General features: G+C 41.0%; 2 protein-coding genes and 1 long non-coding RNA gene across 5 annotated transcripts; all 3 read right to left on the reverse strand.

Moving 5' to 3' along the window:
- Window positions 1-6127: 6127 nt before the first annotated feature.
- Window positions 6128-10165, reverse strand: LOC131773873 (myo-inositol 2-dehydrogenase-like). 3 transcript variants are annotated; one of them, XM_066172147.1, is made up of 4 exons: window positions 9927-10157; window positions 9607-9700; window positions 8171-8513; window positions 6128-7828 (listed from the first exon to the last, which is right to left on the reverse strand). In XM_066172147.1, the coding sequence occupies exons 3-4, from the start codon at window positions 8502-8504 to the stop codon at window positions 7149-7151; spliced, it is 1014 nt and encodes a 337-aa protein (XP_066028244.1). In that variant the 5' UTR covers window positions 8505-8513; window positions 9607-9700; window positions 9927-10157; the 3' UTR covers window positions 6128-7148. The 3 variants fall into 3 exon arrangements, with proteins under 3 accessions (XP_066028244.1, XP_058954129.1, XP_058954121.1); XM_059098146.2 differs by lacking the exon at window positions 9607-9700 and having other exon boundaries at window positions 8207-8513; window positions 9927-10165; XM_059098138.2 differs by lacking the exon at window positions 9607-9700 and having other exon boundaries at window positions 9927-10156.
- Window positions 10166-10760: 595 nt separating this feature from the next.
- Window positions 10761-13725, reverse strand: LOC131781780 (uncharacterized). The gene is made up of 2 exons (XR_009339991.2): window positions 12918-13725; window positions 10761-11385 (listed from the first exon to the last, which is right to left on the reverse strand). It is a non-coding gene; the product is annotated as an uncharacterized lncRNA (long non-coding RNA).
- Window positions 13726-15397: 1672 nt separating this feature from the next.
- LOC136278126 (uncharacterized) lies at window positions 15398-20677 on the reverse strand. Its single transcript, XM_066161473.1, has 2 exons — window positions 19436-20677; window positions 15398-19180 (listed from the first exon to the last, which is right to left on the reverse strand). Exons 1-2 carry the CDS (start codon window positions 20556-20558, stop codon window positions 15639-15641), a joined length of 4665 nt encoding a protein of 1554 aa, XP_066017570.1. The 5' UTR covers window positions 20559-20677; the 3' UTR covers window positions 15398-15638.
- Window positions 20678-24072: the final 3395 nt, after the last annotated feature.

Here is a 24072-nt window from a genome sequence, read left to right on the forward strand (position 1 = left end):
TTCGTCTCAGAATAAACTATTTTTCTTTTGCCATTGCTAGTCACGGTGAAGAGGTCAAGCTTGCAATTGACTAAAATGTATATAACAACTTATACCAAAATAATTTCTTAAAAATCTTTGATAGTGTCTCCTTAAATTTCGTCATAAAAATTTTAAGTTTTCAAACGGCTAAATTTAGGCCGGAATTTGTTAAAATTTAGGCCTCACGGAACAGCGTATGCACGTGAGCTAAGGAAAATTTCAGACATGCGCAGAATAGGCCCTTTCCTATGTTTACTTCTCTCCTCAACACTCTTAAAACTTTACCGTTGAATATCTTGTCTTAACACGAAGTCTCAGGTAGTTTAACACATAAACCGGGAAGACTGCGACGAAGTTGAAGATTCTACCGTTTTATTTTTTTCCTTTTCATCGACTAAGTGGTAGAAATTCTAATTTTTCGTACTGTTTTGTCGTTCATTGCGCGTGGTGTTTATTATTTGGAATTTCGAAACGGACAAGTTTAGGAGTGGGCATCGTGTTTTCAAGGCAAACTGAGTTTTGGAGTCCATCGTTGTTCGTTTGAAAGTTATTCACATTTTTTGGACGCGCGCTCAAGATACCATGGAGGAGTGAAATATATCGACTGATGTAATGTACTCAGAGCAGCTCGAAATTACAGCAAGCGCACAATGCACGAGGTAAGAATATAAATTAGTTATCTTGACCCCTATCTTGGGGTGTGTTGGTGATAAAGGGTCAATTAGCCTACTTTCAATATCGCCCACTCGAGATCGAGAGTGAACTCCGGTTTTATCGTCAACAGGAGCCAAGAACAATTTATCAATCACTTCTCGGGTACTCGTTGGTACTTACTACGGATTACGGAGATGATGTTTGACTGGTATCGATTGTCAAATTAATGCTCATTTCTTTTGGGCACTTTGAATGTAGAGGATTGAGCAATACACTGATTCTTTTTCGACCACACTGCATATTCAATAATTAGTATAGGTCCAGGTAAAGTTTGGTTGTTGAACTGGTCATTACAAGTCAGGTATATGTAAGAAAAATTCCATTGATGTAGATATATTTAATTGTAGAAGAAAAACGTTTAAAGGGGAGAGAGGATTAATTACGGGTCAGAATGGTATTACTTATCTTTTACACAGAATAAGGAAAGACAGGATAATAAACTTGGCACATTTTTAACAGATCCAGTGTTCCACTCTAATTTATTACAGTAACTGTTAAATTATCATTGTATACTAACTATGTGCAACATAACATTGGCTGCATCACTTTGATTTGCCCTTCCTGTGCAAAATATTATGCCTATTGAACAAGAGTACTTATACACGAGTCATGTTCTTATCACATTAAAAGTTACATACTGCTAGTGATATGTTAAGTTGTACATGTGCAACAGTATAATGATATAATCTACATGTAGTTAAGTATTACATTTATTATGTTCTTAAACTGCTGAAATTTAGTGACAGCAATTCAGTGTTTGTTCAATATTCTACAAAGCTACAGTCATACATAACAATTTAAAATCAGATACATCATAGCTTCATACACCTACTGTTCATTTTGAATGTAATATTCAATTCATTTAATTCAAGATCCAATACAACATGATTGTACATGCATGTCTCAACTTTGGCACTATGCACTTCACTTTTACCCTGTAAAACCAGTTGCAATATTGTAAACCAAAAAGCTAACATGCTACATGTACATATACTAAGATATTAAGCTATGTTCACTTTACTAAGTAAACATGGCATATACAACATGCTTTTACCAGGTTAATTCTAACATGTTGTGTTGAAACATTAATCAATTATTAGATGCATCTCTGTGTGTAAAAATGCATACATGCTGAGATATATTTATTTCATGCAGTGTGGTCGGTGAAATCAATTCTTATATGTACAAATCTATAATGTTTAAAAATTACTGAGCCACCCCTCATGACTACTCTATTCTTCATGTGCAGGCAACAGTGTAACATGTTCAGACATGTGGGATGTGGAAAGATGAGTAGTTGGAGGCTGGAAGACATTTGGAAGATTTTGTAGACACAACTGGCATTCTCTTGGTAGATCATAAATTGGTAGCTCCTCCCCATAGTTCCACACCTTTAGTGCCGCTAGCTGCATGAGTCTTGGAACTTGTCCATCAGGTGTACAGGTAACTCCCTCAATTACTGTTGGGTTGAATGACCTCTGTCCCTCCAGTGCAGATGTTCCCTTGGCAGAAGCCTTCCATTGAAGTTTAAGCTTGCGACCATCTGCTTTTAGTGACTGAATTGTTTCTGGTAAGTTATTGTTTACTTTCTTCTCTACCCAAGCTCTAGGGTAAACATCCTTTGCAGTAAGTGGCCCATGTGTGCAGTTTTCTCTAATCTTGTTTAGGTTCTTTCTCGCCTCTTGCAAAACGTCTGTGGTGAGCATTTGGGTATAATCTTTCATTCTTTCTTCATGAACTTCACGTGCTGCTTCTGTGGTCCTGGTGTTGGTTTTTCCACTATGCAGAATATTTTCAACAAATGTGATTGAGGCCTGTTTTGATAACTCTGACATGTTATCATTAAGATACAGTTGAGAAAGATTGAACTGTCTTTCAGCAAGAACATTGTTAACTGGAAGACTGAAAATGTGCTTGGCATAGAACTCAAACAGGTTTGGAGTGGCTTCTTTACTTATGAGTGAGCTGTGTGGTGATGAAGCAATTTCTTTGATCTCACTGAGCAATTGTGGTTCCATCAATTTCCAAAGAGTGGCCCATTTAATCAATCCAACTCTATCCTTAGACACCAATGTTAGAATGTTCTGTCCATGTACATGAAAGAAATTGTTCACTGACTTTTCTTGTTGATTTTCAGATCTGACTGGAATTTCAAGAAGCTTTAAAACTGAATGCCAGAAAGGACTTTGGTATCTCTGATCAGCTCCCATTCCAAACAACTTGGGAAAAGTTAACCACTCTGCTCCATGATCTTTGATTACTTTAATTGCTTCTTGTAACATTGGCCTCTGCACTTGTTTCTGAAAATGGTTGATAGCTGCTGGGTCCTTCAATGACATCTTCACCTGTTGTGATGTTAAAGGAAAATATTCTGCAGGAGACATCAACATTTTACTTAAAGTTTCATGGTGCTTCAGAACAGTTGCTGGCCATAACCTTGCTAGGTAACCACTGGAGAATCCAAGTTCTGCATCACTAGCTTGGGATGTATTCAGAGATGGGATGATAAACTTATCGAGGAATTCAAACAAAAACTTGATTTCAACTTGAATCATAGGACTGGAGCTCAGCTTAATGACATCTTGCCAAATAGTATGGTGGCTATCTGATTTTGGCAATCTTTCAAGGAGACACTCAGCGAGCTGTAAACAAGCTTTTCCATACTTGAGATACCACTGGAGAGTTTCATGATAATATGTCCACCTTGTGTCTATGAATGTCTGGGGAAGGGGTGGCTCTTTACTTAGAATACCAAGAGAAACATACATAACTTTGTATTGGCTTGGACGCTCATGATGGAGCCAAGATATTTTATAGAGTAATTGTAAAACATGGGGGTTGCTCATGTCACCCTTGGCCCCAAACCCGGCCTGGCACATTCTTCTCAGCATAATGTTTAGTACATGTGGGTAGCATCCTACAAAAAACATCTCTTTTCCAAAACTTCTGGCATTGTTAGCTAAAAGACCGTTTACTTTTCCCTTTTGGGTAGAGGCATTGTCCCCAACCAACCCTGAAACATTGGTAATATCATATTCATTTTTTACAACGTGGTAATCTACATCAGACTGGTGTTTTCCAGACCCACTTGCTGTTAGGCTGTTTGCAAGGACATAAGCTCTTGGCTTGCTCTCTAAGGGACACCAGGTGTGAACACCCACTATATGCCTCTCCTCTCCTCCTTTGTGGGAGTCATCACTCCAGAGATGAAAATCATACTTGGAATTTGAAAAGCGCTTGCGTAAAATTAGTTTGTCGGCTTCACCTAGGAGAACATTCCAGTCAGAAAGTGTAGTTGGGGAGACAATGAAGTTTGTTGGGGGGCTACAATTGAACAAAATATTGAAAATCAGATGTAATGCTACAGGTGTCTTTTGATATGATAACAAAGATGCATGTTGCATGTATCTGACACAAGCCATAAACATCAAGGTCCTTTGGTTGTGTCCATTGTGACCATGGGCAAATGTCTCCACAAGGGAATACCCCTTTTTGGCAATTTCACTGTTGCCCTGTAATTTCTGTTTTGGCTTTGAGGAAGCAGATCTTGTCCCCCTTAGCTTGTGTCTGACTTGTTTTTCCTTTTTTTCAGTAGACGTCAGATTTTTTTGACACTTTTTAAGTTGAGTTTGAAGCCTCAACACGTCCTTTTTCAATTGGATGTTCCTTCCTTTTACAAATACTGAAATTATGAAAAGGTGACACAATAAAAATTAGTTATATGTAACTGATTTCACATGATAGAGTATTGAAACAGAATACAAAGTAAAAATTTCCTGCCAGAAATCTTATCGACCAGGTATATTTAGAATGTGTAGTTTAAATTTGGCAAAAACATTGTTATCACAATTGCAAGGTTGAATAATTGAAACTATTGTGTTTCCACGGTGGTCCGTACGCAGATAATTTTGTTCATGTTGATAAAAACTTCTAACACAAGCCTCAAAACTTCACTCGTAAAACTCTCGATACTGTGTGACACTCAAAGATACGCGTCCTTATGATCTGCTGACCGAAAAAATTAACTTCTCTGTACATTTCTTTTCTTAGGTACGAACCTTTAGAGGGAATCTAGTCCGCAGTTTAATTTTTTCGCTTTTGAGTGCGCGTACTACCTCCCTTGCGTTAATCGCCGCTCCAAATAGTTAAGCAAGAAAAAACCTGAAAATACTGACCATGCAGCCATATCGACTACTTTGTCTTTATTTTCGAGTTTGTTTTTTTTTGCTTCTGTTCGGTGGGAGTATTATCGGTTTATGATTAAAATCCTCTTAAAATAGTGTTATTAGCGATCGCGTAAGTTAAAACCGCCGAGAATTCAGAATGGGAATGAAAATCATTCACCGTAGTTCGTGGCTCAGGCAATCTGCGGTATTATTCTTAGACATTTGCAAGTCTGCATTTCCATTCCCTCCTGAAATAATATCACTTACCTGTACTGCGTCGTAAGGTTTTGACTGTTCCTTTTAGATTTGCGTTTTCAGACCTCAAACTCTTGCACTCTCTCTTGAGTCGATCGATTTTTTCTTCACTTAAAAAGTTGCAAACTTGCACCGCAACGCTTTTTTTTTCAACTTTTTCAAAATAATCTTCATGTTTTCTCTGCTTCTTTTTGGCTGGTGGCTGATTTTTACTAGAAAACTGGCTGCCGTGAGGTCTTTTACGAGCCATCAGGAGTTCTCGTCAGCGAGTCGGCCGGCAATTAATTAACACAAATCTGCAACTTTGATGTAAACAACCCTCGGCATGAGCCCGCGTTCCTTTTATCAGGCAGTGTTACAAAGTAATGTAATCTACGCATGTCTGAGATTTCAGGGGGTTACGGTTTCCATGGGTGGGGTATCTTTCCGTGAGGCCTAAAATTGTGCTTTATACACAGACTTTTGTCCAAATCTCCTCTCACTTTCCAATTGCTCACATCTACAACCACTTGAGAGCTTGTTTTGAGGTTTTTAAGCCTGTCAGCTTCATGTGTTTGTATGTTTTTTTAAAGTTAAGCGTTTTCAATAGGTTCTTCAGTGGGATGGGGGAAACTTAGCACCAGTAGTCGGCGCGCTAGATTTTTAAATCTAGAGGGCTGGGCTCTAGCCTCAGCAGTGTCAATGCTTGTCCTAGGGCAGGACATTGTACTTCACAGTCCCTCTTTACGGGCAGGATGTTAAATGAAGACCGGAAAAGTTTGAAAAGGGTGAGCTAACCCTTCAATGAATTAACATCTCGTTCAAGTATAAGGAGCAATACTTCCATCCAAAATAGATAGAAAATGATAAACCTTTGAATCACCTTCCCTACAGCCATAAAGCTCGAGTCTCATAGAGGGGATATCGTGCCACGCTAGAGCGATGATCCTCACCAAACGAGCGTAGAGAGGCTTAATAAACTGATGCGTAACCAGAGTGTTTATCGTTTATTCTGTTTTTACTCCAACAATTCATGATTCTACTCAGGCTTACCGAATATGAAATTACCATAACCAACGGGGCACGTATAATTGTTAAAGATTCCGTCTTTTAATTTTCGGCCACTGACATTGACATAAGCACTTCTCTGCAAAATTTAATCCAATGTCCAACAAATCTGCATTTTACTACAAAAAATTGTGATAAAACATTTCTCAAAAACATTTTAAGATTGCTAAAAACAATGACGTTTCGAGGTTGGCTAAACGTCATTATCAAGTCGAAAAAATATTTGTTTGCTGCAGGCTATCTATACCGATGGATGATAAAAAGCTAAATTGTAAGAAAAAAACAATAGTAATCAAACAAAAAGTTTGGCACGTATGGAGTCCATCTGGATATTTAAATTAGGCTAAAGAGATTATTGATGAACAGCATTTCAAAGACTAACAATAAGAATTTCCCTGGCACTTTCTTAAAACTCTAAATTGGTTTTCTTTCAAGAGGTGGTTGCTACAGTGAGCTTCCACGAAATTGCCGAATATTTGTGCTCAGCAATGTGTTGATGAAGGTATCAGGCTGTGTACCCGACATAATCTGCATCGCACAGATCATATGAGAAACAATCACTGACGCCTTTGCCTTTGCTGATGAGATCCGTACCCATTCTATGAATAATGAAGACATACTGGTCTCTTACCTGACATAATCTGCATCTTTATTATTAAGACCGATATATCTTTATCGTTCATAGAATGGGCACGAAAACGTCGTTTTTTGGCAATCTTAAAATGCTTTTAAGAAATATTTTATCGCAATGTTTTATAGTTAAATGTAATTCTAAATTACTTCTTCTTCTTCTAAATCTGCATTTAGAAGTTATGAGTAAATTTTTTCACCACTAGAAAAGACGAAAATCAGTAAAATTAACCGCTTAAAATTTTCAGAATATATGGCCAAAAACCACCAGTAATTGCCATATTTCAGATTTCATTTCTTATCAATCATCTCTTTTCATAAACTGACTGGTTGTCCGGTCTGGAAAGACTTCTCAATAGCTTCCACGACGGTGAATGAACGTAGTACATCATCTTTGGAGATGAGCAAGTCATCTTTGCGTTTGATTACGTCGATAAAGTGATTCATTTCTAACTCATAAGCTTCGGAATATCGTTGTGGAAAGGAAACTTTGATGGGATTCTGTGTGCTCCCACTTGCGTGAAAATAGGTGGCACAGAGACTGCTTTGATTGTCACTGGTGAGCATTCCACCAGATCCAAATACTTCAACACGTTGATCATAGCCATAAACAGCATGACGTGACAGATCTATCTGACCGATGGCACCACTTGGAAATTTCATGACCACTCCAACTGTATCTACATCATTCATGGCTCCGATGTGCGCATGGAAGGCATGGGCGAGACAGAAGACTGTATGAGGAGCTTCACCCAGCATCCAGCATATGACGTCTACGTCATGAACGCAGCAGTCATGGAAGATTCCCCCGGAAATCCTTAGAAAACCTTCTGATGGCAGGGGAGAGTCCCGACTGGTTGTCTTAACGACCTGAATGTTGCCAATGTCGTCTTTTCGAACTCTGTCGAACACAGACCGAACTGTTGGATCGAATCGTCTGTTGAAAGCGCACAGTAATGGAAGGTGTTGGCTGTCGGCTTCTTTGTAACAATTCCCTGAGACACATCGTAGAAATAAATAGATTAAACAATCAATCAAATTTAGGAACAAATTAGTCACACAAATGTGACGAGCAAGAAGAAAATCAACGGAAGACAGGAGCGTATCCAGGAACGTTTGATGGGGAATGGATTAAAATTTTGACTCAGAAAACACAGAACTTATCATTTACTCTCGAGCTTAAATAAGCCAGGAAATGTTTCATTACATTTAAATTTTACATACCTAATATTGATTACCAACATGCGATTCTACTGTTGTAAGAATTTGGTGTCTGACATGAAGTAAAGGAAAAAAATTACTGGTCTAATAGGGGAGGGGGTCTGGTAACTTTTTACCTATAGCCTCTAAGGTAGGAGCAATTGGTTTCTCACAGAAGACAGCTTTTCCCGCTCGTAAACATCGCATCGCAATATCCTCGTGCATGTCAGTTGGAGTGGCTACCACTGCAGCCTGCACGGTTGGGTCAAGTAACGCTCTGTCCATGTCGGATGGGGCAATAACTTGTGTATCCGTGAAATTTTCTTTCACGAACTTCTTGGCCTTGTCTTCGTCAATATCTACGATCCATTTCAGGGTTGCCTGTGGGTTTCGTATGAGGTTCGTGGAATGGATGATACCTGCTCGACCCAAGCCAAACACCACAAAACCGATACGGGAACCGTGACTCATAGTATTCAACTAAAAGGGAAACATTAAATAGAAAAAGCGTTATGGGTCACATTCAGCACGACTTCCATCAACAGGAAGACTTACTACTGACGTAAGGCCCGTGGAATTCAGGAAATTACGTCTTGAGTAAATTCAGTTGATCTCACGTGGCCATATGACAAGCTGCCGTAAATAATCGGTCTTCGTTCACATTAGTGGAGTCAAAACTGACTTCGCGCTTAACATTACTCTCATAGAGAAAAATCTGTCTCTAATTTCAGTTCCCTCTGAACACTGCAAGTGACCGACTAAATGATGGATCGGTCAATATTTTAAAATAAACGGCTCGTGAAAACGTAGGAGGTATAATTGCTAGTGACGTGCAAATCACATTTTCCAAACATAGCTTCAACTTAAAGCACAATAAAATCTGAAGTTATGAGATGAATAAACATATTTTGTGATAACAAACACTTCGACGCTAAAAAAATGAATTTGGGGTTTATCTCGGTGTTTAATAGTATGCGTTCACAACCCAAAATACAAACAGAATTAATAACTTTTCTGGGATGCAAAACGAATACGGTAATGTCACGCGACGTTATTTATAAAATGTCGTCATATCATGAGACAAAAAGAAAGTCCGGCATTGTAACGATTTCCTCCTGTTAGATGTTTGTATTTTCTCAGTTTCGATTGGTTCTGAATGCGTAGTTGGACTCACTCAAGTGCAAAGAAGCATTACTACGTTTGTTGACTCTACAATATCTACGGCATTGAGGAGATTCAAGATCTAATCAATGTTTATCGACATTTTTGTGGTTCACATTTAGGTCGGAGAACTCAAGTTGAGTCACTACGACTATTTATATTTCACTATTTTGAAATTTCATCAAACGAATAACGTCATGGGCGGCCCAAGCTCACGTCTCGAGAAAAAGCCAACGATTAATTCATGAACGCGTCACGCGTTGTGTGACTCGCTGTTAAGTTACGAGAGGAACCGTTGAAAATTTGAACACGTGTTATTGCCCCCTTCACATGGGGAACAAAATATGGTCGATTCACAACGATAAATATTTCGAAAGATGAATATTTTACACGTAAAATCAATAACACTTACTCACGTCCTGTGTGTCGAGACGTGAGCTTGAGCCCCCTGAGGTAACGTATGCTTTAAGGCAAGATTTCCGGATAAGCCCACAGTAAGTGCCTACCTAAGTTTCAGTGAAAACGTAATCAGTAAACGTTCCCTAACCAAAGCAACGTAAATTTAAATTAAAAATCTACTCAATGTTTATCGACACCTGTGCGGTTCATAAGTTGGTCGAAGAACTCAAGTTGAGTCACTACAACTATTTATATTTTTTCCTTTGAAAGTGAAACGAGTAACGCATTCTTGAAGCAAGATTTCAGGATATAAGCCCACGGATGAGTGCCTACCTTAGCTTTAGTGTCGACAGAAACCGAAAACGGAAACAGCAGACGTTCCCCAACCAAGGCAACGTGAAGATATGTCTTACCAAACTGTTCAGAGACAAAACGTTACAAGACTTACGGATTCTCTTTATGATTATTTCGTAGCTGGACGGTTTCCGGCGCGAGTCATTCGATCCTTTCGGTCAGCATTAGATTCCATCCACCAAAACCACCTCGGTCGAGAGGGACTGGGATGGAATATTTAATGACTTGCAAAACATAACCGAAGATACTCGGAAATCCGCAAGTGATGTAGCTGAACATCCGAAGCTGTAAATCCCATGATTCTTGAGGAACAAACAGAAACAGCATAGCGAGAATTTTAAGTCGCGAACCATTGATGGTAGACATGCAGATAATTTAGGATACGTAAATTCTGTTGATGAGGCGCATAAACTTATTGCGGAATTTGAAACAGGATTGACGACGAAGTTTTCTTTCTTTAAAGCTGTCAAAGGTTTTGGGAACACCGGTGTATATATATATATATATATATATATATATATATATATTGATATAGCTCTTTGGCATTACAAAGCTTTGCTATCGCTATTGTGCATTCTCACTAGTTTATCTAGTTTAAGTTCTACCACAATTGTGGAATCATTCGGATTAATTTAACGCTTACACCTCCTTCCTCGGACAGAAGTCACAAAATACTGGGGGAAGATGCATGAGATATTTAAGGAGCAAAAATTCGTTTTTTACTGGTGTGCCTTTCCTAATTTTGGGAAGGAAAGTGTTCAATTGCCAGCACGGCATAGATAGAACAGCTGGAGAGAAAAAGAAACGAAAAGATGCAGAAGAAGTACTGTATATAATAATTTCTTTTTATCCTCAACCTTTGTGTTTCTGTCAACTATGGCTTGCTAATTCAAAAGGTCAAATACATGAATGGGTCATATGACATTGATCTCAGAATACTTTTATGACAAACGTGATAACAGTTCAATCTTGACTAAATTGAAGATGGTTTAGAAGTTAACAATTATAAGAACTTTTCACTAACATATGCTGCTGACAAAGGAGAAAATATATGCAATTCTGCATTTTTTGCTTTCTATCAAGCAATCATCTGTTGGCTCCTTATCACACTATGACACTTCCGTTTTGTCAAATTCCAAAAAATAACTTGAGAATTACACTGTCACTCATCTTACACTGTTATATTTACCTATCACAGAAGGCTGGAAACAAAGATTTTGTTTTCAAGAAAATAAGATTTCTTGTCCAAGACACAAGGAAGTTTGACTGCAAAGCACAGATAAAAATGCGAGAAATTTTTTTTTTCAGAGAACAAGGTAGTTCTACTCATGTATAAACAGAAAAAATCCAATTTAATAAATCAGATATGCGGCATGACTCCTTTTCTTCCATCCCCACTCAAAACAAGCAAACACACCTATAGAGGTTCCAGTCTGGTCTGCAAATGAAAAGGAGGAAGGTGATCACTGCAAAATTAAGCATTAGGGTTCTTATTTATAACATATTGATTATTGTATACTGATATCTAGAAATTAAGGTTGCAAGTAGCAGCCAGCTGAGTTATAGTTTGAGTTTTATCAAGTCCATTACTTTGTTAAATTTAGAGTAACCTTGTCTTGAGAGAGGAAAATTGAGGAGCTGTAATATACTTATCATCAATTAGGAACCACAAAGAAAAATTTATTTATAGAGACTTTTGAAGGAGAGGGGTAAGACTTGTGACAAGCTGGCAGACATATAGATAACCTTTACTGCTAAATGGGTTACAATACAAAGTGCTCAGTATTTGGATCAGCTATGGCTCAACTTAAACTTTGCTTTAGCTTCAAGTTTAATCCTTTGTGGTTTCCTTTCTCTGTGTTTATTTTTCAAGTTATGTACACAGAAGAACACAAAAATGACAAGGAATGCTTTTGAATATCAAGAGGCTGGAATAAGCAAGAAACCAAAACTGAATTTTAAACAGTACAAAGTTAATTTGATCTTCCAATGTTATTTAATTTTAACCATAGAATTTGCTATTTAAATTTATCCCCTCCATTTTTCTGGGTATTGTGAGCAAAAACAAACAATTATCACAAAATCCATGGTATACAGTGGTTTGATTCACCAATGTGGCAAAGGCCTTTCACTGTCTATCCATAAAAAGGGAAATAGTTTGTAAAATGTAAGACATTCTGCATCTTGAGTGTATACTTATTCATCCATGTGAAATTAAAGGTTACTTGAAATAAATGTGAAAGATTTACAGGATTTTCAGACCCCTGATAACAATTACTAATGTGCTGATTTGCTGTACTTAAAGGTTATGATTTTAGCGGAAATAGTGGAAGAAATTTCTGGACCTGGAATTTTGTTGCAAATGTTTGTTTAAATCAGTTTAAGTCAGTTAAAAACTCTCCTGTTTCAAGATTACATGATTACCACACCAGAACCTTTTGTGGCTATATTATGCACCATGTTATGATTATGGTTTCAATAATAAAAGGTGCTGATTCAAGAACTTTCCAAAATATCTCTACATACAAAGAAATAGATTGTGGTTATGTACTCCAAATAGCAGGTCACATCAGTCTTCTGTAAGGAAGTAGCAGAAATTTCTGTGGTGGTTTTGGTGGATGGAGAGAAACATCCACCAAAACCACTTTATTCTATGTGTTAAGACTTATGATAATCATTATGAACGTTTGGTCGGTCAGCAATTGTGCACCATAAAAAATAATTAGCCAGAGCACTAACTGCTAATTAGTGGTATAAATCTTTTGTCTCCCTGAACATCTAACAGTGGCTATAGATAAAATTTAAAAAATATATTGTTGATGGTTTTGGTCAAAGTTTTGGTGGATGTTCCCTAATGACATCCACCAAAACTACGTAACATCTAGGCACCTTTTAAATACGTGAAATATCTGCATAAAATTGCGTAAAATGTTTTATAATACTACAATCGAACAATAAATTAATACTTACCATTTCTTTAGTAAAAAGTTTTGACGCAATTTCCCAAACAAATAATACACTTAGGTCATCGGGATAAGTCGGCATGTTGTCGTAGCTTCGTAATTTTCGTGCATGAGTTGTCCATCATTCCATCTCAGTCCCTCTCGACCAAGGTGGTTTTGGTGGATGGAATCTAATGCTGACCGATCCTTTCTCTCAACACATCAGAAATTGTACGTGTAGATCGTTGCGCAAGAAGCAGTGCACGTTAGCGCCGCATGATTGCGTTGCATCATGGTAGCGTTATTTTCGGGTAGTTACTAAAACAAGGAATGAGCTAAAACGACTTAAAAAAACCTTGAGCGATTTCTAAATGACCTAATAGTTCAGGTCGTGAAAAAAGAAGGGGAGATATGAGATGGCATGAAATGGCTCAGCGCTCCGTAGGTTTGTCACGCATTCCTCTCAATAACATTTGTGTTTCGCGGCTGTTCGAGATCAGTGGAGGCGCTTAATTGCCGCTCAGATCGAAGACAAACCGGGAAACCGAAAACAAAATGCTAAACCACGTAAAATCAGCAAACCGAAATGAACAATCCTATCCGATCCGGTCCGATCCAGATTTTGTCAACGCCGCATTGTTCACATCACTCAAGGTCATATTAGGTTATTCAGGGTCATTTTAGAAATCACTCGAAGTCATTTTGGGCCATGTTTTATGTATTTTAAGTGGTAGTGTGTGAGACAAGCTATAACCGCAAAAGGCGTATTGTTGTATTGCGTGCAGTGCGTTACACAGCGTTACTTTTGTAAGGACATTTCCTATATATACTCAGTCGTGTTGTGAATCTTCTTTCCTAAATAAAAACCAATTAATTGATCGCAATTATTGTGTGGTAAATCTACTATCTGATCATTGAAAGAGGGACAGTTAAATTAGAGTAACGAAAGGAATCACTCAACTCGTGAATTACTCTACATTGTGCAGGGCGACACACAGGGTCAGCCGGGTAACAAAAGGCGATCGACCGTTAAAAGATGTTGATTGGCTTGTGCGACTCCTGCCATTCGCTAGCGCTTTGCACTAATGCACCTGATGGTATCAGGAAAGAGGTGTTAAATCATACACAAGCACACAAAATACTCTGAATTCTTGTAATTTTGCAAAACATGGATCATTTTAATTAAATATTGTACCTTTTGACCTGTGGCTTCCTGATGCCAAAAGTAAACCTGAAGAAAAACATGATGAGAACAAATGAACATTATTTTATAGTTTACTCTGATGTGTTACAGATAAAAAAGTTTCAGTAAGACAAAGATAGGGATAGATGTTATGATTAACCTAAGATTCCCCCCTGGAGTTTATAAAATATTAAAAAAGACTACTGTATGCAGTGGCTATTGCCTCTTCCAGTGGTTCAGTGACACTCCCAATAGTAAACCACTCAAAAATTGTAGGAGGATGAAAAATAAGGGATGTTTGAGTCTATTCATGTTCGTCAAGTGACCAGTGCCCAAAGCCTCTCTCTTTCTATTCTCACTCTACTATATTTCACAGTTATTCACCACAGTGGAGGTAATATCCACCAATTTCACCAACATTGAGGTAAATAAATTTTTTAGTGCGTACCATACAGATACAAAAAAAGTCAGTGTATTTCTCTCACTATACCAAAAAATAGTCAGAAATTAAAATCCTAATGCCTGATTTTGCCTCTTCAGCTACTGTGAGGTAAACATTACTCACTATTTACCTCCAAATTAGCCAATCAGCATGTGCAAAAAGGGACTATAAACTTGAGTGGTATGTACTTATTAAATATGTGCCATTTTAAATATTGGGCTCTGTTTTACTAAATGAACCCCAGACACAGACTGGAAGAGGATAATGCTGTTGAGTGTTGACATGCATTAATTAGCAAATGCTAACCAACCTTCTGTAAGTCAAAAGAGTCTTCACCAGGTCTGGAGTAGAACAAACCCGATACTGTTTGAGCCTTTATACTGCCTGTAGGTTTACCATCTCTTGCTGCTTCAAGAAACCATCTCTCTGCCTCCAGATTGGACTGTTTGATGACAAACCCTTCATAATAAGCTCTCTCCACATTACACTGCCCACATTATACTGGGCAATTTCTTTTTTTGATGACATTTTTTGATGATATTTTTGCGATCAAAGAAAACATGGACATTCACCCTGAAACTCTGCTGCTGAACATACTCTCTAATGACTTCAGGGGCAAGCCAAAGTGGAGTAATACAAGCCATAAGTTGCACAGACCACTTTGTGTCTTAACCTTTCACAGAAATTTCATGATACATGGGTTAAAACCTTTTGGATACCATGTGGTCAATGTTGTTCTTCACAGATTGGTTTGTCTGTTGCATACTTGTGTGTGCAAGGTGGTGGCCTTCAAGTCCTGCGCCAGTAGGGGGGTTAACACAATGAACCAAGGCACGTCCAGATAGTGAAAGGCTTTAATCGTAACAGGGAAACTAGACTCCGAACGAGTAACAAACAATATGGCCGACGCGACGAGGAGGAAAGCCCTCAAAAGGGCATGCTCAACCCAGATACCGCTGACCGGTACTGGCGTGACTTCTTTCTTCTTTTTTTTTTTTTTTTTTTTTTTTTTTTTTTTTTTTTAAGGAGAAACAAGAACTAAAAACAATTTAACATACACTTAAGACTAACTAACAAATTGACACGCGCGGGCGAGTCAAAGTTCAGAGTTTAAAGATCGGTGTTCAAAGTTCGGTGTCATAATCTGCAAAACGAGAAGGAGGACGGCGGGTGCGCGATGATCTCCGTAGGGCAGGCGGAGAAGGCACCGCTGAGGTGGCTGCATACTCCACTGGGGAAGGATCAGGGCAGGGCGACTGTGTAGCGAAATCATTCATGGTATGGTCAACGGGAGAGGCAGGGGCTGGACTGTAAGACTGAGGGTTGACAACTGGTGGGTGTGTGGAAGCTGCGATGGCCTCAGGGATGGCAGGCAAAGAGGGGGGAGGGTGAGTCGTTGTAGTAGGACCATCTTCGTCGTCGGAATCAGAGTAGTGTTTGCGTAGGGTCGGAGAGGCACGGAAGGGATCACCCAAGTCAGATGGGACCTTGAAGCACTCAGATAGCTTGACATGGTACGATGAACTTCGCAACTGGGATCCAATGAACTTTTTGATGTTGCAGAATGGAGGATCAATGGCTACAACGAGATAGCGGTCACGAGCACGAGACTTGTTGAGGTCAGAATGAAGGTACACAAGATCACCAATATCGATCAGGGGGGTAGGACGCCTTGACTGACCAGGAGCTTTGGAACGTTCACTGAGGGGATGATTGGAGAGACGCTGTTCATGCTGGAGGGAAATTATGTGGTCATCTGCGAGGGGTAACTGCTTGTTTGAGAACTGATCCCGCTGGGTCCACATTTCTCGAGAGGAAAGCCCTCTTGAACGGATACGTGAGTTTAAGGCTGAAGTGGCTACGGCGAGGGTGAGGGGAGAGACAGAACTACCGAGAGGCTCCTGACGTAACAGCTCATTCTCCAATTCCTGGACTGCTCTCTCTGCAACGGGGTTCTTGTTGGGATTTTTGGCATGGCCAAGCTCAATTGTGATTCTGTGTTTCTGTAAGAGTGAATCATTGACAAGGGCCTTGAATCCGGGGGCGGGGTCGGTGCGGATCACAGCAGGTGGACCATCCATTGGGCGCATTTCCACGCAAAGCTTTATAATGGCATCAAGCAAAGTTTGGTGGCGTTCGTTCTCAAGAAAGAGACTGGACGTGTAAGAGGTCACTGTTTCACGGAGTACAAAGATAAGTTGGCGAGAACGTTTTATGACATCTGCCGCAAAGGACTGCCCAATAGTTTCAGGTGGAGGCGAAGTGGACTGGTCAATTCGTGCTGTTGGTGATCTCTGAATTGCTGCACAGGAGTGGCATCCATCGGAAACACGGGAGACTGCCTTGTCCAGGTCGAGGGCGAACAGATAACGCTTGGCAACCATTTTTAACTGGTGACAAGAAGGGTGGCTGAGCTGAATGTGAAGGGCTGTCAAGAGGCCATCCAAGGCCTGGCGAGGGACAATGATACACTCTCTGGTCGGTGACAAGGGATCATGACGTTGGACGACGAGCAGGCCATCACTTGCGATTGAGGCGACCTGCAAATAGCGTTTGACGTCCTTTATGTTTGTGAGCTTCTTGGAAGGCCTTGTGCCTTGGACAAGGTGTGCGTGCGTGCGGCGTAGGTCTGGGCATTCAGACTGTATGGCCAACCAGGCCGGACGGCTGGTGAAAGGGAGGCGGGCATTGCCTTGGAGGATGTCCTGGACAGTCGCGGCTCGGACAACAGAATCTCTGGTTGAGGCGATAAACAGGCAAATCTGACAGGTTTCATTCTCACAAGGAGCAGCATTTCGACTCGCGAAGTCTGACTGGAGGATAGAGGCGCCGGAGACGTGTCGCACTGAGGCCTGGTAGCGGCTGACAACTGACAGGAAAGTAGATACGCGAGGACTTGCGGAGAACTCGCCGCGGCATAGCTTCTCATAAGCCTGGACGCATGGCTTACTGTCCGTTAGGATACAGGCTTTATTGGATGACTGGATGAGGTATGGACTGAAGTGCTTTGTAGCCGCAGCGATGGAGAGGGCTTCTACTTCGCACGGAAGCCACGTTGTCTGAGTGCCCCGCAGCCTAGCGCTGAAAAAACCGGCGATGTGTAGCTTGTTGTTGCGCGTCACATAGAGGGTGGCGCCTATTCCTGGGTCCTTGACTGCGCCATCGGTGACGACCCATAGTTGGTCCTCAGGTCTAGGTAAGGTGATAGAGAGGGCTGAGGATAGGGCCTTCTGAGCGTTATGGAATGCAGCCCTGAGACTATCAGACCAGGTGATGGATTCTTGTGAAGTACGTCCAGCCGTGACGGCATCCAGCGGGGTTAGATAACTAGAGCACCGTGGGATAACACGAGACAGGACTTTGTACGCACCAATGAACGATCTCAAACGACCAACAGTGTTTGGCACAGGGTACGTGGCGAGGGTGTTGAGGCGGTGGGCACTGGCAGACAGGGTACCGGCGGACCAAATCCAACCAAGGATAGTGGTTGACTTGGGGTTGATTATGGTCTTGTGGGCTGACAAACGCAGGTTGCATTTGTGAAGAGCTTGCAGGACCCTCTTCCAGTTGTGTAGTAACTCTAGAGGGGTGTTGCCCCCGCAGTATAAATCATCGGCGATCTTGGCCACGACTCCATCTTGAAGTAAGGGGCCTAGAACACGGCACATAACCTCCTCTAGAGCAGTCTCTGAGCCAGGCATTCCCATAGCGGAGCGGGCATACACCCGGACGCCTTTAAAGGGGGTGGCGACACCGCAGTACTTCATGGACTCTTTGGCTAAAGAGATCTGGTAGAAAGCACTTGTAAGGTCAGTGACAATTATGTGTGACCATTGGGCGATGAGCCGTAATGTGGAGTCAACATCGGGTAGCAGGGATGGTTGTGGTTTGCTGTATCTGCCCACATCAGAAAAGGCGGTGACGAGACGGGAACCACCATTAGGCTTCTTTACAAGGAAAGATGGATTGAGGTATTCAATGGTGATACCCACATCTTCGGGGCGGCGGAAGACGCCAAGATTCTCTAGGTCGTCAAACTTTTCCTGGAGCTCGATGAGCTTATCCCGTGCGTATTGGGGGAGGCGACCCTTCCGCTGAGGAGGTTCGACAGGACCCATGTTGACTTTGGCCTTGTATGCGCCAGCGGCTCCGTTGTATCCGGGGAATTGCGGGTCAAATACAGTGTCGTACTCTGTAAGTAGTGATTGGAAGTCTGCACGAACGGTTTGGGGAAGGGTGTTGTCTGGATCAACCTGAACGGACGCAGAGTAACGTGTACTGGAGGGCGGCAACGGGCGCTGAGCAGTAGGTGGGGGTGATGATGGGACTTCGGGGGGCTCAAAAACAGGGATGACTTGGCAGAAGTGTTCGTGGCGCTTGAGAGTGCGGGGTACGCTTGATAGGTTAGGAATCCGTATGGCTCGGGCAACGCTGGAAACGACACCAGGTTGTGGCCACAACTGGGATGGCTTCAGATTGTGTGCACTGGGTGCGTCGATGCGAGGCTCTAGTGCGTACTCCGAGTCAGAAGGTGTATCGTCTGGTAGACGTACTTCCATGAACTCTCCAGGCCACACTGTCTGGGATGGAGCGGGGGCACGTAGGACAAATGCTCTACGTGCGGTTGCATGAGGGTTGGGTGGGGATTTGGACCCATACGTGTAGACTGAGCCATTGCCTAGTAGTACCTCTCTCTTAGCGGGTCGGACAGCGATGTCATTCGTCTCCATAAAGGGGGTACCGGCAAGTACCTCAACATCAAGATTCTCAACTACGAGACCTTCAAACGCGAAGTTTGTGTGGTCCCGGGTGAAGGTGGTACGAATTTCTCCTATCACCTGGAGCTGAGACGAGCCATCAGCCTGTTGGACGGACTGGGCACTTGAGATTATCGGACAGCCGAGGTGTTTCGCGGTTGAACGGCGTATCATATTTCCAGTTGCACCGCTGTCGAGGGTGACGCGCACGACTCGATGATCATGAAAGACATCCATGTAAGGGGACTGGCGGGTCTGCACACGGTAGGCCACCATGTCCGGGCCTGGCAATGTTGTGTCAGGGTCTGGTGAATCAGAATCAGGACTGGTCTCAGTTTCTTGGTCATTGTCAAGGATGCCGGCGATCTGTCGTGCTTTCACCATGAAACGCCTGTCACTGTCGGGGAGGAAGGTACACTGACTGAGGAAGTGGTTTGTCATAGAACGGCCAGCCTGTTTACATAGAGGACAGACCTTGTCTTGGCGGGGTTGTCTGGGACGGGCTCTAGGAACACCCCTGTTACTCTGACGAGGGCGACGAAAATCGTCTGCAACAGCAGCACGCAGGATTCTGGCATCATCCGACGTGCGGATTTCCTCGAGTAAGGAATTGAGGGCCTGCGAGATCTCAGGTTTGATCGAGGCAAGAGTACGGGATCTCAACTCTGTACCATAACGCTGCTTAACCAGTCGTGGGAGACTGGGGTGAATGAGGCGTAACCAAGTGAGGACCAAAAAGTTTTCGAGTGTAGGGGTTAATTCCTCATCCTCCTGCACTGCTTGGCCATTGTGGGTTAAGCCGTTGGCACGTAGCAATGAATCTTCTACGAATGCTGTGAGGCGCTGGTACAGATCTTCGGGGCGCTCATCAGCAGCTAGGTGTATTTCGGAAAAGTCAATGAACTGAGCCCCGGTGACTTGGAAACCAAAGTGCTGTCTGATGGTTTGCCAGATGAACTCGAGGGATGTAGAGTTTTTCACCAGAGTATTTCGAGAGATAATTGGACAATAGTTGGCGATCTGTCCTAACATCAGCTCGAGGAAGTTAACCTTTTGGCGGGCTGTCAGGCGACGAGCTAATGGCACTGATTCGCCATCGTTGTGGAGACCTCGAAGCGGCTGACCCCTGGTCTTTTTTAACCATGTGAATCCATCTGCGAGGAAGGGGGCGAAGTTGCTGTCCAAAGAAAGAGTGTAAATGAGGTTTTGCTTCCAGTTTTCAAAGGAATTGATAGATTCCACTTTGGAGAGGCACCACTGCTTCGGTGCACGGTGTGTTGCAGCCATATTTCACGTTTAGGGCTCTGGAACGTGTTGACACGGCGAAGGATACACTGTTTTGGCTCACGTGGACGAGGCGAAAAATAGCCTTCTTCGGCGAAAATATGGCCTGGGTAGAACCGAACACTGCCACCACGCCAGTAGGGGGGTTAACACAATGAACCAAGGCACGTCCAGATAGTGAAAGGCTTTAATCGTAACAGGGAAACTAGACTCCGAACGAGTAACAAACAATATGGCCGACGCGACGAGGAGGAAAGCCCTCAAAAGGGCATGCTCAACCCAGATACCGCTGACCGGTACTGGCGCTGTATATTTGCATTTATCGCGGGAATTCTATTTGCTACACGTCTTGTCCATACAGAAGCTGTAAGTTCAGGTCGTGCCACTCTTTCGCAACCTTCAAACTTCTAAGATCTGTTGTTAACTATTCCATGAAACAGGGAATCTATTTGTTTTATGCAATGAAAAAGCAAAAGGTTATTAATCTAAACATCATATATGCATCTTTCCTTCAATAGATCATGAAGATCAAAATGCACATGATTCAGTTTATCATATAAATTACATTGGAACTTCTGTGAACTGTTGCCTTACTTGTTGAGTACAAAAAACTATGAGAGATCACAAGACATTGGAGCTACAGTTTAGGTGACATTAAATGACTTGAAAATGTTCTTTACCCTTTAACTCCCATGATCTCATAAGTGATTCTCTTTACTGTCTGCCAAACAATTCTCATTATGTAAGTTTGGAGAATTTGGTATTGGATCAACTAGTAATCCCATAATTGATATTTTTCTTTATTCTCATCACTTGTCTGCATGATTTTTTATAGATATAGTAAGGAGAAATTCTGTCTTGGTCACTCATGAAAGTTAAAGGGTCTAGAGGAAATAGCCTGAACCTCAAGTTGATAGAAAAAAAATCAAGAAAAAGCAATTTTTAGTGAGAAAGGAAGAAAGAAAGAAAGAAGTTATTTCATGAAACAAGTGGATCCTCTTTTCAAGAGTATTGTTTGCCATTTGTATGTTTTAAATCTTTGTTCAACTATCTTTTAGGAAGTTTTTATGAAATAAAAACAGCCCATGTTCCTGTTTGACTGTATTTACCAGCAGAGTTGTCGGAGAAAGAACTGTGTCACTTGTTCTCTCTGTGTCTGTAAGTGCAAGTAAATTTGTTTTTAAAAAGTGTAATGTGATTTGACAGTGTGGAGGCATATATTTAGGATTTAAAGTTTTGTAGGGATTTTGAGAAAAGAGTTGAAAAAAGCAAATAACCTTGCTGATTATGTTCAGAGTTAACACCCTTTTTACTCACTTGAGGTAAACCTGGATGTTTTTCTTTTTCAGCCACTGGTTTTTTGTCTCATGGCATTCAGAGTATGGATGCTTGGAGGAAATCTACCACATTTTACACTTCAGGACAACCCTACCTCATTTTCAGACTGTCTCAGTTCTCGCATCATGACTTACTCATATCTGATTGCATTCAACTCTTGGTTGCTTTTATCACTGAGTGTGTTGAGCTATGATTGGCAGATGGGAAGCATACCTCTTGTGGAATCGCTGATGGCTCCCAAAACTTAGGCACACTGATGTTTGCCATAATAGCTGTTCTTCTGGTTTATTTTGCTGTGTTCTCCAATGATACCCTGGTAAACAGTGGTTTCTAAATACATCTGCATTTCACTTCAATCATACTGACTTTTGTTAAACATAGGCATGCTCTGTTATTTTTTGGATGGGTGGATGAATTGAAACATTTTAAGTGATGTCTACATTTTTACAAAAGGAAAGAGTATTATAACAGAAAAAAACAGGAATGTTGAGTAAACTCAGACACAGGTATTTTTTGGTTGATTGTATGTGTTGTGCGAATAACTGTAACCAAAAATAAACTGTATTGGTGCCACAGATACCTTAATGGTTCCTGACTCTAACATAGAGTTATTATTATTTTTATTTTAAATAACTCAAAAATGACCCAGGACCTTCAGTTCATTACATGTGTATTTGATTCCATTTTCCTTTGCCTTGCATTCATAATAACAAGCTGAGAAGGAAAAGGGAGCTGATAAAAACAAAGCAGTTTGAAAAAACATAGGCATGCTATGCATGCAAGAATTATTTTTTGGGGGTGGGTGGATTACTTGAAACATTGTATGTGATGTCTACATTTTTACAAAAGGAAAGAAGAGTATTAACGCGAAAAAGAACGAAAATGCCGAATTAAATCTCACACAGGTATCTTGTGGTAGATTGTGTGTGTTGTGCGAATAACTGTAACTAAAAATAAACTGTATTGGTGCCACGGATACCTGTAAGTACATAATGCAGACTGCAGACCGGATACAAAATGTAGACTAGGTACAAAATGTTGACTGCAGAGTGGTTACAAAATGCAGACTGAGAATCTAAAGAGTTTTTTCGCCTGGTATGTGATAGCATGTCATCTTATAACTTACCGAGCGTCACGCAATCGCTCCTCCGTGATCACCTTTCACGATTATGGTAAAATTTCCGCACAGCCCCGTACTATTGTTAAACAAATCTGTTTTCTCAATGGCAATGTATTGTTTTTGTCATTGTTTTCTCTATCCAAGAACTGAATGCATAATGAAGTATGGGGCTGTGCGGAAATTTTACCACGATTATTTGCACTATTGTGGAATATTCCTAGCCCGTTTCTTGATCAAAGTCGATCTTAATATAATTTCAAGCCTTCATATAGTCTTCTCCCTTTGCGCACGAGTTGTTTGGTGTGATGTCTGTACAGATTTTATTAACAATTAAAGTAGATGTAGATGTAAATGAGATGTCACTATTGAATATTTAACGCACGCAATATTTGAGAAACAATGACAGCCTTGCACGTGGTCCGTATTATTATCTTTTAAGTAGTATGTGTTTATTTTGTCGACAAAAATGCGGACCGAGACCAAAACTGTTCCTTGGACTTGATACATTTTCGACGTTAGTGGATTACATCATATTAACTTACCTCCGTAAATCATTCATTCCAGATAACAAAATCAAATAAACATGCCAACGATGGTATCTGGATTCGTCCATGGCCAAACACGAACGACTTCACAAGATCACTTTCTCCAGGCATCGGAACCATATACAATATCTTCCATGGTTAATTTTAATCAGACATTCATCTAGAGATCGAGATAGCACCGAGCAAACCAATCCAGAAAAATACAATCGGCCTAATCAACAACTCATGAATCTTGCAACACAGCTTGCCGTTAAAGAACTGCTAAAATCAAAATGTTTGGTGCAATTCATCAACACCTCAAGTAATATTTGATTCCAAATTTTTCCACTCACTCTCGTCGAGAAGGAACAATAACCATGATCGTGCTACATTGCACAGGACTCCATTTTCTCTCGAACAACTATCCACCATTTTCACAGCATGTAACACGTTTACTATAGGTGATATATTTCATCTGACCAGTAGTATCGCATTTCTCATAAAGCGCGGTAAAATACACGATAAAAATACAGAA

Source organism: Pocillopora verrucosa, chromosome 1, assembly GCF_036669915.1.
Source record: "Pocillopora verrucosa isolate sample1 chromosome 1, ASM3666991v2, whole genome shotgun sequence".
NCBI classification, from domain to species: Eukaryota; Metazoa; Cnidaria; class Anthozoa; order Scleractinia; family Pocilloporidae; genus Pocillopora; species Pocillopora verrucosa.